General features: G+C 51.5%; 1 protein-coding gene across 2 annotated transcripts in view; it reads right to left on the bottom strand.

Moving 5' to 3' along the window:
• LOC135253582 (solute carrier organic anion transporter family member 5A1) overlaps nucleotides 1-15,120 on the bottom strand; it is a 37,926-nt gene continuing 22,806 nt past the window's right edge. For both annotated transcript variants that reach the window (XM_064333046.1, XM_064333047.1), the window contains exons 3-10: nucleotides 13,829-13,961; nucleotides 12,566-12,783; nucleotides 9,075-9,239; nucleotides 4,927-5,125; nucleotides 2,033-2,192; nucleotides 1,056-1,297; nucleotides 875-939; nucleotides 1-547 (exon numbers count right to left, since the gene is read on the bottom strand). In XM_064333046.1, the coding sequence (XP_064189116.1) occupies nucleotides 90-547; nucleotides 875-939; nucleotides 1,056-1,297; nucleotides 2,033-2,192; nucleotides 4,927-5,125; nucleotides 9,075-9,239; nucleotides 12,566-12,783; nucleotides 13,829-13,961 (1,640 nt within the window). In that variant the 3' untranslated portion in view covers nucleotides 1-89. The remainder of the gene's footprint in view (nucleotides 548-874; nucleotides 940-1,055; nucleotides 1,298-2,032; nucleotides 2,193-4,926; nucleotides 5,126-9,074; nucleotides 9,240-12,565; nucleotides 12,784-13,828; nucleotides 13,962-15,120) is intronic.

Here is a 15,120-nt window from a genome sequence, read left to right on the forward strand (position 1 = left end):
TGGTGGGGGGGAGGGGCCGAGGAACAGGAAGGCACATGTTTGGGCGCAGGGAGGCGGGGCGGGGCGGGGGAGGACGTTCGTCCCTGTCCTCACACGTGGGCGGCGGCGGCGGGGGCCTCCTCCGGCAGGCGGGGGGGCGGGGTTATTGCTTTGAGGGTGTTGCCGGGGCAGCTGCGGCTGCAGAGGCCGCGGTTGAGGGCGGGGCCGGCGGGCGGCTCCGGGCGGGGGTTGAAGACGGGGCAGGAGCGCGTCCGGGCGTGGCTCTTCTGCCCGCCCGCGTGGCAGATCAGCTCGCTGACGGTGCCCAGGGCCGAGGTGTGCTGGTGCCAGCGCTGCAGCCTGTCCTCCTTGTACTTGATGGAGTACCAGGTGAGGAAGATGAAGATGAAGCCCACGAACTTGAGGCTGGCGGCCAGGCCGAAGTAGACGAAGCGGAAGGAGGTGACGTCGTACTCCCAGCAGGAGCCGTGGATGCCGCAGTCCTGCTGCCACAGCATGCAGGTGGTGTCGATGACCGCGCCAAAGTAGATGGGCGTCGGAATGTAGGCTGGGGGGGGGGGATCACAAATTTACCCTACCTGCATTGTGCTGGCTGCACTATAAACGTCTAAACATTTGCAGTGCGACATCTTAATGTGACGTTTCCCTCTTGATTTCAGGACAGCAATTGAAATTTTGCTGTATTGTTTTACCAGCCTTCATAAAATAATAAAAGCGACTGCTTGAAAGAATGTATCGGTGTGCATAACGTATACATTACTCATGATTCCATTAGTGGAACAGGAGATGTTCTCAGCCGGGCTTCTCGATTAATTCAGCACAATAAGAGAAATGAACAGCAGGTGGTGCTGTTTATATTAGAAAGGCAACTTACCGAGTGTTCTGAGTAGAACAAACTGCATTCCTAGTGCAAAAGGACGCTCCTGCTCATCTACTGACCTGCACAGTCAAAGGGGACAGCGTGAGACGGTGACAGAGAAGCAGTTAATGACATCACGGTTTTGTGTGTAGTTTGTAATGATTCGCGCTCTTTATTCCTGGTGACGAGCTCTGACCTGAGTGTAACGATGATGGCGGAGGGCTGGGCGCAGGCTGTGATGAGCGTGACGATGAAGAGGAAGATGAGGAAGGGGATGAGCGTGTTGCAGGTGCGGTCGCACTTCCCCGACACGGCGTGGCCGTTCTCGTTCAGGTACGTCTTGACGATGACCAGCTGGAGCTGGTTGCCTTGACCGCCAGTGGGCGGGGTGATGACCTGTCTGCTCTGCACACAGGCACAGTCCGTGTAGTTCCGGATCTGAAAGACGGCCAACACAGCGCACTATTAAAGACCGCCCCCCTCTACATGTCACCTTAAAAATGTCTATCTGTGTGTATTTAAACTGACCATTAGATTTAACTCTTAAGATTTCTATCAAAAGGCAAGAGGTGCTCGAGAAAGAAGTCATCCCAACAGTGATACACAAGGAAGGCAGTAAGTCAAAGTCCTATCACAACTACAAATATGTAATGTATAAACACTTTGGAAATCCACTGAAACAATTCCCATAGTTTTATTTCCTCAGAAGAAGCAAAGAGGCAATCAGCAAGCACCAGCGATAACAGATTTTAAAATACACTCATTTTTTAAAATAACAATTCACAAAGGGACTATGCCCTATTGACCTCCCTCAGGAAGTCATACATAATAGCTGAATTATTAAGTATATCAGTATACTGTCACATAAATTGTACATATTATTCTAGAAATCATAACATGTGTTGTCATTACCAGTGGCGCCACAGGCCATTTGTCTGCTTAAGCAAACATACTGCAGTGCAATTATCAACGATCGCAGCCATATTAATGTAGAAATCTTTTGCTCGGAGGAAACAAGGCACATCTCTGTTTCAGCTTCCTGTCTCAGTAGGCCAGTGTGATGTCAGAAAGCCAGCAGCCCTGCAGTGAGTTTTCAGGGGTCTGGCTCTGGGTTTGTGTGGTGGGCTCTGTTTGGGGCGGATTTGGGGAATTCGGAGGGGGTGGGGCACTCACCCCCGTGCTGTCGTTGCCCACGCTGTTGCACCCCGCCAGGCAGGGGTTGAAGTACGTGATGCCGTCCGAGCCGCACACGGGGGCGTACTCGTGGATCTTGCAGCCGCAGTTCACGTTGCAGCCGCCCGTCAGGTTCCTGTGCGCCATGGTGAGGGTCGGGCTGTGGGGGGGGGGGGAAAGGGAGAGAGAGAGAGGGAGAGAGAGACGCTGAATAAACACGCCGCCTTCAAACGGCGTGGGAACCGAAGGCCCGGCCGCGCCAGGGCCGTCCTCCCCGGCGAGCACAAGGCTCCAATCAGCCGCGCGCTTCGGTTGGCTTTGGACGGCCCGCGGCGCCGCTCGAAAGGGGGAGAAAGGAAAGCGGCGCTTTTTAACACGGCGGCTAAAATAGCGGAGCCAATTTCACGCGCCGGGATTTTCTGCAGGCTCAGCCGCCGGCTGTTTGCGTAGAGCCACCGAGGGGGAAGGGCGTCGTGAAACGGGGCGGCCTCAGGAAGGCTCGAAAGGGAAGGGGACAGTAAGAGAGTGGCTCACGGCGCGGTACATCACAGCCACACCGTTCATACGCAACGCGGATCAAAAACGAACTGGATCCCAACACACCGCTGGGAAATGAATTCGACATAGCTCAGGAGGTAAGACCGATTGTCTGGCAGTCGGAGGGTTGCCGGTTCAAACCCCGCCCTGGGCGTGTCAAAGTGTTCTTGAGCAAGACACCTAACCCCTAACCCCCAACTGCTCTGGTGAATGAGAGGCATCAATTGTAAAGCGCTTTGGATAAAAGCGCTATATAAATGCAGTCCATTTACCATCCATTCATTTCAACATCAGCCACACGTCTCCTTGTCTACAGCCATACAGACTGCGCCGCGAGAACATATTAGCCTCGGTCACAAACTGATATCCTCTTTGAAAGTAAACGGTTATCTTCGTATCTTCTATTTCCAAGCTCTCGAGTCCTCATTTGGCAATTCAGAATACCTCGGCTCGTCCTCAGGGACGCTCAGACACAACTCGATCGCGCTGGCGTGAAACTCATTTCATACTGCACGCTGCGCAACAGTCATTTACAGCCGAATTATCCAAATGCTGTCTGGGGCCCACATTTCCCAGATTAACTGCAAACAGAAAGCGACACCAGGCAGATCGACCCATTTCAACAATGACAGTACTGCGCCGGTGCAGCTTTCTCTTCTGTCCCTCAAGCGCACGCAATTTTGCACGCCTTTCCTCGAGTCAAATCAACGCAACACCGGATAACTGGGACGGCGCTTCCTTTTTCTAATGGCTGTGAAACAAAATGGCGGCCCGGTCGATGCAATTTTGCACCGGCCAATATCACCTACTGAGTCATCAGCTGCAGGCAAACGGACTTAGTTCAACAGTCCAGTGAGAAGACCAATCGCATGCAAAAACACGACGGGAGGACCACACTTCCCGTAACCGATGGCGTCTCCAAGCGTTGACAAAACACATGGGATGTTCCCGCAGGCACTGGACCAACGAGGCCCCCGTTGACACTCGAGGACGCCTTAACGACGGGGACAGTAAACAGTCTTCGCCAGGTAACAGCGGATCGATGTTTCCTGGCGCCCGGTCGCTATTGACGTTCCACGCCCCAGAGGCCTCTGAACTCATCCGCCCCGCCGTCGGCGAACGGAGCGCCGTGGAAACCGTGACTGTTGCTTCCGCCGTCCCCGAGGGAACGCGAAGGAGCTCCCCGCGCGCGGAAACGGACGCCGCCGCTCCGCCGGTTAAATGAGCGGAGCGAGCGGTGCCTCGTGGGACAGGACGCCGCGTGGGGCTGGAGGCACAGGGGCCGCGTTTAAAACAAAGAAAACATTCCAGCCCGCGCGTTAGTCACGAGCGCCCACGGGGAGGGCAGGCGAAGGACAAGCCTCCTCAGCCATGAGCTGCAGAGAGCAGAGAGTCTGCGCAGCCTTCAGACAGCGAGGCTGAAAACCTCCATGTTCTCACATTAAATGTATCCATTTCTGACGCTCGATGGGCTCGATGTAAATGGGTTAGATTCACACATCCATCTATGTCTAAGGAGGGCAGGCTTTTAGTCAGTAGGGATGGAGATACCGGAGATATGAGAATGAGAATCTTTCCCAGTGCTGCAGTACAGACTCTTACCCGGTGGTGTAGGAGTATAGCAGTACAGACTCTTACCCGGTGGTGTAGGGGTACTGCAGTACAGACTCTTACCCGGTGGTGTAGGGGTACTGCAGTACAGACTCTTACCCGGTGGTGTAGGGATACTGCAGTACAGACTCTTACCCGTGGTGTAGGGGTACTGCAGTACAGACTCTTACCCGGTGGTGTAACGATACTGCAGTACAGACTCTTACCCGGTGGTGTAGGGGTAAGGCAGTACAGACTCTTACCCGGTGGTGTAGGGGTACTGCAGTACAGACTCTTACCCGGTGGTGTAGGGATACGGCAGTACAGACTCTTACCCGGTGGTGTAGGGGTACTGCAGTACAGACTCTTACCCGGTGGTGTAGGGGTACTGCAGTACAGACTCTTACCCGGTGGTATAGGGATACTGCAGTACAGACTCTTACCCGGTGGTGCAGGGATATGGCAGTACAGACTCTTACCCGGTGGTATAGGGGTACTGCAGTACAGACTCTTACCCGGTGGTGTAGGGGTACTGCAGTACAGACTCTTACCCGGTGGTGTAGGGGTAAGGCAGTACAGACTCTTACCCGGTGGTGTAGGGGTACTGCAGTACAGACTCTTACCCGGTGGTGTAGGGGTACTGCAGTACAGACTCTTACCCGGTGGTGTAGGGGTACTGCAGTACAGACTCTTACCCGGTGGTGTAGGGGTACTGCAGTACAGACTCTTACCCGGTGGTGTAGGGGTACTGCAGTACAGACTCTTACCCGGTGGTGTAGGGGATGTTGATGCCTCCCAGGTTGATGCTCTCGCAGCCCACGATGAAGAGCGTGGAGAAGCAGAGGAGAGACACGCCGCTGCAGATCATGGCCAGCTTGGCGGACTCACGGGCGCCCAGCTTCAGCTTCTTGATGATGTAGCCGCCCAGAACGATGCCCACCCCAGCGCTGGGCACGATGATCACCCCTGGGGAGGGAGCAGGGGGTACACAGCCGTAAGTTACTGCGCTGGACGGCCAGCGATGGCATAACACGCAAAGGCAGCTTTACTGGAGGGGAGTCATAATCTCAAAATGGCCAGAAGTTAAGCAAAACTGTCAACACCCATCCTACCGTTAGGAATCCACATGTACTGCAGGCTACAAAAGACTCTGGCCTGCAAAATCCCAGATTTCTATGAAAAGGATTTGAAGAAAAAACACTAATGCATGCACATGCTCTCTCTCTCACTCACACACACTCACACACACACACACACAGCTTGGATAAGCCTAATGACAGCCGTGGCTGGACAGTGACAGTGGCCTGTGTGAAGTCAGGCTCTGTCAGGCCAGAACACGTGCTCTGGGGAAAGTGCAGCTAATTGACGGGATTTGAAAGTCAAAGCTGACTCCTGGCTGTATCGGGTAACTGTAAATCCACAGGCTGCTGGGGGGGGGGGGGGCGGCAGTCACACACATGCCTGCCCTCCAGAGACCCCCCCCCCTCCCCTCCCCACAGCAGGAAAACAACCTGGGGGTGGATGGTAGGGGGTCAGTCGCCTGGTCGATGGGGTGTAATGACACACACGCATGCACACGCGCGCACACGCACACACACACACACACATACAGTACGCACATGTCCACACAGACAGACACACACACACACATACACACACATACATACTCAGCATTCACTCCTCCTCTTAATGGCTCTCTCTCAGACAGACGTCAGATATCTGCGGCTTGCGCTTATCTCAGGAGTCCTTTGCGTTTCCATAGCAAAGGATTGCGCATGGGGAGCGTTTCCTTCTGGACCCAAGGTTAAATTAATCATCACATAGATTCTCACCAACACAGTGGTCACAGTGCAATCAAACACAGCCACACACAGCCACACACACATGCACACAGCCCTACACACACACACGCACGCGCGCACACACACACAGCTGTGTGCAGCTGATGACTAGCACTGTTGGGAAAAGCCTCCTCTGCTCTCCTCAAACAAGGGTTCTTCAGATGACATCTGTACACAACAAAAAAAAAAAAACTACTAAACAAAGGCCTTTTTGCCTGTTCTGATAAATATAGATGCAGTTTTAATTTCCCAGAGTGATGCGCTGGAAAGACACAGCATGACAGCACCCAATGGCGGCCCTCTGTTCTCGGCTCATCTCCCACTGAGTTCACACTGCACTAGCCCTGCGCCGCTTCAGCGAAACACCATAAACACGGCTCCAGCTTATCTTAGCACAGATACACTATTCCTCCAATCAGGGCTCTTATGAGTTATAATGTAAGCACTGAAGTACTGCCATCTCAGAGCTTTCTATGGTGGATGCGGCCATTATAAATGGAACAACGCGGCGTCTAACTGTCGTGAGAGACACAAAGAAGGAACACGTAATTCCGGCACTTTGTCAAATGGCTGCTGCCCTCACACCTGGCCGTCACTTCACGCGAGGTCACGGTGACGTGGGCGCTCGCCTGTCAGAACAGCGCAGACAGCCGCCACGCGCGGGGTGATAAGAGCAGGCTAAATGTGCTCCCGAGGGAACAGCCCGTCTCCTTGGAGAAATGAACAGCGAGGCTCGGAGAGAGAGAGAGGAGAGAGAGGGAGGAGAGAGAGAGAGGAGAGAGTGAGAGAGAGAGAGAGAGAGAGAGGAGAGGGAGAGAGAGAGAGAGAGAGAGAGAGAGTGAGAGAGAGGAGAGAGAGAGAGAGAGAGGGACAGAGAGAGGAGATAGAGAGAGAGAGCGACCCTCCACAGTTCCCTTCTAAAAATAAAAGGGTCTTGTATAACTAACGGCCAAAGCGGTTTAAAAGATTCAGCGTGAAGACAGACGGAGGTTACGCGACCGTGGTCAGGTCCAAGGAGACCGCGCGTTGCGGTCGTAGGATCGAGGTGGTCGTAAAAAAAGGATTTTAAGCACGGCAGCGGTCAGTATCTGTGAGCTAATACAGGTTCTGCAGGCCCCCCTGCTGTTTTACACAGCACTCCTTACCTTTTCCCAGGTGTCCATTTATTTAAAGAGCACCTGCATTATTTATCACCGCTGCATTTTCAGTGACTGCACAAAAGACCCACGTACAGCCGCGTGCGTCAGTTCACCGGCCCCTTTCAGCACGAAAGAACATCTAGAATGTTCTCCTGCTACAATGCGAAAGAACATCTAGAATGTTCTCCTGCTACAATGCGAAAGAACATCTAGAATGTTCACCTGCCATGATGTGAAAGTACATCTACAATATTCACCATCCACAATGCGAAACAACACCTAATTCTAACGCGCAAACCACAGGGCATAAACGCTCTTTCTTGTGGGTGAGAGAAAAAGGGGGAGCCCTTGCACATGGCTTTGCACAAACGGTGGGGTTCACGCTGAAGATACGCGATCCCCTCGTGCGATTCTCTTGCCTTTCTTGCTGTATCCTGGCAACAGACTCATCAGCACCCAGGTTAATGCGCACTGAATTCCGCTCCTAGCAACACAATGCGGAATTTTGCAGACATTGTTCGCGAGGACTAAACAAAGTCGTTTATTAATAAGCAGTCAAACGTTTAAAATACCACGAGCAATTGCACTGAAGATCTTAAACAATAGGCAGACTGACTAAGAGACTGATTATCTGATAAATCTATGTGCGTAGGCTAGAAGGGGCTCAATAATGTCAAGGGTAGTTCTGACGTTGATCTGAGGGTGCTGCTGATTTTATCAAAGGAGCACGCATGAGTCACTCCTAATGCTGACGAGAAGGCTATGAGAGCCCCAGCAGAGCGAAGTGCTACTGGAAAGGATGAGGAAATGCACCCGTCCAAAAGCAAAATAGCCCTTTTGCAGACATCACGGACCACATTTGAAAACCACATTTAAATACACGCTTGTTTAATTGTTCGACATTTACAACGGTAGTGTGTGTGTAAAGCACAGCGTCTTCATTGCATGCAATGCGACAAAGATGGTGATGGTTGTGTTTAATACTTAATTGCGATTTTGCTCAAAAGAGGTCCAAGAGAACAAAATCTTTTCCAGATCCCAAAAAAAGATAAGCCAATAAATAAATTATACATGGAACCATATGAGTTACCAGTAATAGGCAGTGAACATCCTTTCTACAGTAAACCATGAAGAGCTTATTGCAGTCATTGATGCAGATCGATAATCGCTTGCCATAGTAAACGATGAAGATAATGCGGTTTTTATAGAACAGTAAGCGATGCCAGTTTGCTAAAGGAAGGGATTATAGTTTGGTATAATGTGCAATGAAGATAGTTCACTATCAAATATGATAGTCTTCTAAAGTATGCAATGAAGACAGTTTCTGAAGAAAGTGATGAAGGTAGCCATATTAGCTAATGAAGACAGTTTCTAAAGAAAGTGATGAAGGTAGCCATATTAGGCAATGAAGAGAGTTTCAATAGAAAGTGAGGAAGGTAGTTTGGTACAGGAGGTGTTGTGATATGTGTGACTCTAGGCATTCTGAGCCACCATAGATAGATAGATAGATAGATAGCGCACATGGCTAACGTTCCTGACAGGGTGTCCCTGTCACATTTGCGCTTGGTGTCTGTCTGAGTAACTCTGCTCAGATGTCTACAGAGAGACACCCAGAGAGACTGAGAAGGTAGGAGAGAGAGAATGTCATTCTGAGACTTTTCCCAACCCACCTAACCAGCAGTTAAACCACACTAGGATTGGCCAGAGCTCTGAAACCAACACGTTCAGAATCAAACTTGTTTAGAATATTTGAGCTGAATCCTGTTGTCAGTGATACAGTATCTGTGTGTGTGTGTGTTTGTGTGCATTGTGCGATGATTTGTGTGTGCGCGTGCATGTATGACCGTGTTCATGCCTGTGTGTAAACATGCGTGTGCACGTGTGCGTGCGTGTCTGTAAACACACACACACACACACCCAGGAGGAGGGTCTTACCGGTGTAGATGCTGGCGTTGGACGCCGGGATGCCGAACTGGGACTCGATGAACTTGGGAATGAAGGTGATGAAGGCGGTGACGATGGCGCTCTCGGCCGTGTAGGACAGGCTCACGAACAGGAACGTCATGTTGCTCAGGATCCTCACCGCGGCCTTGGGGAGGTCTGCGGAGGGGAAGGGGGGGGGGGGGACAGAGCAGGCCCGGGTGAGCGCGGTCAGTCACGTCTGCTCTCGTCAGCGCCGGGGCCAGAGAGAGAGAGAGAGAGAGAGAGAGCGGCTCTGTGCCGGGTCAGTGCCGCGGCGTAGCGCTTATTCCGCACGTCGGTTCGGCTTCGCTCGTCCGCCATGACGGATGTGCGCCGGCCTTATCCTGCCCCCCAGTGACGCTCTGACATACCCGCTCACACAGAGGACACCAGCGACTGCTGAAACACGCCAGCGGGCTTCGTGCTTTAAGGCGTGTGCAGCACAAAGGCCAGCGGGGGTCTATGGGCGGGGGTCTGGGGGGTCTGGGGTGTCTGGTGTGTCCATGGGCGGGGGTCTGGGGGGGTCTAGGGGGTCCGTGCGCTAGGGTCTGGGGTTCAGAATGAGAATCCAGCACCCCAGAGCCACACTGACTACAGCCCTGAGGCCTGAATCTGCTGATGCCAGGAGTCCCTACTGCAGAAGCTCTGCAGAGGAGCACAGGGGCCGTACAGCTATTTGCGTTTGTAAATAAGTGCTTTCAAAAAGACCCAATAAGGGAAAAGGGCTTTTTAATTTATTTTATTTATTAACTTTTTTTTTTTGTTTTACAGCTATTGTCAAATTGAACCACGCAATCAAATTTCTGGAGCTAAAATGGTTCCCGTAGGGCCCCCTGGTGTGGAATCTAATAGAGCGCTCTTGTTATAGCCTTATTTCATAACAAATAATTAATTTAACTGGTTGCACCCATATTTTCTTCTCTCTGTAATGGAAAACAATAAGCATGTTTTTGTTTAAAGGCTGCCAGCAGTCTATGTGGAGGGGTGCAGGGTACTCACTGGTACAGGGTTTCTCTGCATAATCCGAAAGTTTATCATGCAGGCCACACCACATTAAAAGTTTATTACCATCAAGTTAATATCGGTGCTTTATTCTTCCTGGCAGCTTCCCCTTTCATTAAAGAAAACGAATGTTCAGTGGCCTGACCCCTCCCTTTCTTTTTGTCACTTACTTCAAGCTCGTTCAATAAACTACGGCTTGCAAATTATGAGAGATGAGGGAAATCAAGAAAGCTTGAATTTACTGTTGATAAAATTAAAACTGCTGTTTTTGCCTCATCACAAACTCAAAAAAGCCACTTTCATCATTATTTTATATCCAACAAATCTGGGCCTTACACTTCCCTACAACGCACAATCAGAAGCTGTCCTTTACAACCACAAGAACTGAATCATAATAAAATGTATGGACTCCAGTAAAGAGAGCGTATTAAATTAGTAATCCAAACTGACGATCAAAAGACAGCGTGCGCTGAGAGCCATGTACATGTTCCTTGTAATCTTTTATTAACTCTCACATACGTATTCTGAAGTCAAATAATCTGGGGTATTAAAAAGTCTGCGCGAGAGAAGCAGAAGTGTGCGGAGTTGAACCTGTGAACGCCCGGGCCTGGCTACTTCAAGCGCCCCTTGGCACGCACAGGAACCGGAACAGGTTGTGCTTCAGTGCCGTTCGCTCCTAATCCCACGTAATCACACTTCAATTTGCTCCACAATCTGGACCTCTGACAACATCGTCCCGGGAACCTGACGAGCGGGTGGGGGGGGGGGGGGGGGGGCAGGATTAGCCTGTTCTGCGCTAGTTACAGGGACTGGATCTGGGCTAATAATCCCGTACACTAAATCACTGCAGACGTTTTTCTGGAGTCTAAATGTTCTAATCTCGCTTAGGTAACCAAGGGGACTTCGGAGAAGGAAGGGAGATCAGGTTAGGGGGGAAACTTGTTTGGAACTGCCTGCCGCGTACAGTAGTGGGATTTGCTAACCGGGCATCGGGTTTTAATTACCCAGGATCCCGGGGGCTATTTCCCTAATCTCGTTAAGCGAGGAAATCTGACGGGGAGCACCTGTTAGCCGTGAGGGCGCGTATCGAGAAACGGGATCGTAACGAGCGAGCCGTTAATTATTCAATTTCTCAGCCAACTCCAATGGAAATCCCCGCCTGGGGGTGCAGATGTGTGTATTGGGAATCCAATCAGGTCTCTGGGTTTTTTTGCTCTTTTTTTTCCCTTCGGTGTACAGTGATCTGCGAGCGGCCTGCGATCGGAGACGTGTGTGTGTGTGCAGGTCACACACCTCATTAACACGGGCAGCTGGTGCTCAGGCCAGCAAGTCAACAGTTAACAGTTGTTTATTCCAGTCCGTCTGATTCCATAAGCGGATCCTTTTGTTATTTCCATGGGGGGAAAATTCGACGTTCCCCTGGCGTGGCCCGAGGTTCCTACCTATTTAAAGCATTCACTTTAAAGTCACATAATGGAGAGTAATTGTGATAGGCTTTAATTAAGTGCACATTCATTTACATGCATTATGCCGCGGATTTGCTTTGACAACAGCTAGCCTAAACGCGGCATTTAAATACCTGGAGGGAGAAGGCTTCTGTTGAATTTTTTTTTTAAGTGTTTAAAGCTGCAGTCAGAGGTCACCTGAAACACACAGTCCTGTCAACACGTTTGCACTTTGTTTTTTGTTTTTGTTTTTTTTTAATCAAGCGCTTTATTATTTCACATTGCGCTCACGTTTCCGTGTTTTTGGTCAACAAAGCTTTCCGGACATCGCGTTCCAGTGACCGAGGACAGCAGGACAGCAGCACATCAGCAGAATCCTGAAACACGTCGGGCTGTTTTACATCACTCAGAAAGGGAAGGCGCACTCTTTCCCATCTGTTCTGAGCGGGGGTTCATTTGGTGAGAAGCAGGGCGAGTTCTTTGATAAAGAAAACAGCAGTCGAGACGAATCCGGGCTCCTGCGCTTTTCGATGGCAGCAGGACCGGCTCAACAAAAGCGCTTCCTTCCCTGAAGCCCGGACCTCTCAGCAATTTCCCCATCTTATTAAGCTAACACATGGGTTAGGCGTGGGTACACCCAGTCCCCCCCGTACAAAGGAAAGCACTTCCTACACAAATGTCCACCTGGTGAAAAAAAAAAAAGCTGCCTAATTTCCATATCAGTCAATCTGTTGGCTACAGTTACCCATTTTCACTGACTTTAACGCTTTCCCTGAACGTTCACACGGCTCAGTTATTGCTCGGGAAATGAAAGCCACCTGCAGCTATGAATGACATCACTCAGTGCCTGTCTCTCCCACAGCCTCGGGCTCCGTACGTGACCAGGGAGCAGAGCCAAAATGGCCGCAGACGCGTCTCTAAGAGACCTGAAGGCTGGTGTGTGGCTGTAACGGTGCTCTTCGTTTAGCCTCGCACGCGGAGCGGCCTCGGCCTGTGGAGCGGAGCGCGCTCCGGTACCTTTGATGTCCTTCCCGAAGCCCATGGAGGAGGTGACGGTTTGGCCCTTGCCGCCGGACTTCTCCTTCATCACGTCGTCGTCGCTGGAAACGTCGTCCGAGCTCATCTTTTTCTTCTTCCTCTTCTTCTTGTGCCGGGGAGGGAGCTTCTTGGGGAAGGTGAACATGGGGAAGATAACCAGCAGCATGGCCATGGCACAGAGCAGGAACCCGCTCCACCTGCGGGGGAAGGGGGGGGGAGGGGGGTCTCATTAATGCACACGCACGCACAGCCAGCTCCACCAGGGCTAACACGCTCATTAACACACAAAGACACTCACTCCACACACACACACACAGACACACGTAGCTGCGAAACTCATAGCTCATTAACACACACAAGTACACATTCACACTCACACCACACACACGTAGCTGCAGAACTCATACCTCATTAATGCACACAAGCACACACTTCACACACACACACACACACACAGCTGCAAAACCCATAGCTCATTAACACACACAAGCACACAGGGATACACTCCATACACACACACACACACATAGCTGCAAAACCCATAGCTCATTAACACACACAAGCACACAGGGATACACTCCATACACACACACACACACATAGCTGCAAAACCCATAGCTCATTAACACACACAAGCACACATTTACACCCTCACACCACACACACACACACACACGTAGCTGCAAAGCCCATGGCTCATTAACACACACACACGCACAAGCGCGCACACTCACATAGCCAGCTCCACCTGAAAGTAAACATGACTCATTGAACACATCAACAGCGCACGCATACACACCTGCACACAGATATGCCTCATTAACACACAAAACCTTTTAAAAGGGAATGTGTCACTTTGTCACTTTAATACTGTGCATTGAACTTGCGCACGCCCACACACATACAAATAGGCTATATATGAGGCTGCATATCTTCCATTAGGCAGTATCTTGCAGAAAGAGTTTGACTTTAACACTAGCATATCCACGCACACTGGACCGCCACACAAACAGGTATTCATCATGTGTTCTGAGAATTGAGGGTTCTCACCGACTACAGTCACATGCGCACACCCCCTGGGGTGAATGAACAGTACAGGCGCAGACATGTCATCACTTCACACCGCCGATAATGTTTTCACGCCGTCCGCGCGGATGCCAACACCTCCCCGAGCCACACCGCACGTTTTTTCTAACATGAATTACAAACACACGTACGCACGCGGTCGTTCATTTCTCTTACCAGTTTCCCACGAAGCGAGGGTCGCTCTGATCGATGTGGACGACGGTCTTGGGGTCGACATAGAACCCGATGAGGACCCCCCCCAGGAGGTAGCCTGCGGCCGGACCCAGCGCCCCCATCACGTACATGATGGCTGAAACAGACAAGAGAGCAAGGCTACCTGAGACCCTGCCGATGGCCAGCGACGCGACACCAGTGAGGGCACCTACAACCTCCCTTACAGTCGCCACTGAGTACGCGTTTAAAACTCAACAAGCCAAGAAACCTGGAGAAATCTGAAGGACAAACCTCACACACTCCAGGCAATATTTTGCCAGGCTTTAATCCAAACTGGATCAGACAAGATGTAAAACACCCAGAGTCTAACAGTAGACTATGTGATAAACCCACACGGAGAAATGAAACTAGACAAACACCCTCCATCTGACACTACAAACACTGGGTAAGCACACCCTGCCTCTAATTTGACACCGCATATACGCACCAACCAAAAATCCCATCCCATCCACATGCAGAAAACAACACTAATATGTGTGTGCTCAAGAAAAAACCAAAATGGGCTTTTATGGGGGTAATTTAAACTACTAATTAGGGCCAGGGCATTTGGTGATTCTGCACCCAATTAGAAAACAGCAGGTGGCAGCAGGTGCATTAGGTGGTCAGATCAAGGGAGATGCGTGTTCATATAGAGCCGTTTAATGTGGCTGAACCGTGAGGGAGGGGAGAGGGGGAGGGGGGAGGGGAGAGGGGGAGAGGAGGGAGAGAGGGGGGACAGAGAGGAGGGGAGGAAGGGGAAGGAGCAGGGCACAGAGAGCCAGCGCTGTTTGAGCCTTACCCTGTGCCAGCACAGAGCGGTGAACCCTGGGAAAGCTCAGCCGGCGACAGCGGCGTTCCCCCAGGCCCGCGGGCGGGCGGACGTGTGCCGGCGGCCAGGCCCCGGGCCTAAATCCAAAACCCCTGCACCGAGGGAAACCGGCCCCCCTCTCCCCAGGCCAGTCACACAGCGGCGTCACACGGCAGGGGACCGGCTCTCTGTCCGTCACGGGCCTTTTTATAGAGCGAGAGAAACACGCGGCGTGAGGCGAGCCAGGAGGCCTTGTTTCAGAGACAGAACTGAAGCACCATGGGCCTGTCTGGTGTTCAGAGTCATCTGCTCTCTCTCTCTCTCGCTTCCTCTCCCGGAAAATGCCACCCCTCATGAGTGCCATGGCAATGGCAACGTGCATCCAACTGCCAGCACTTGTTTCCATACGGTCAAGTGAGGCAAGACTGCCAACACCACAAGCAGATCC

This window comes from Anguilla rostrata, chromosome 4 (genome assembly GCF_018555375.3).
Source record: "Anguilla rostrata isolate EN2019 chromosome 4, ASM1855537v3, whole genome shotgun sequence".
Lineage (NCBI taxonomy): Eukaryota > Metazoa > Chordata > Actinopteri > Anguilliformes > Anguillidae > Anguilla > Anguilla rostrata.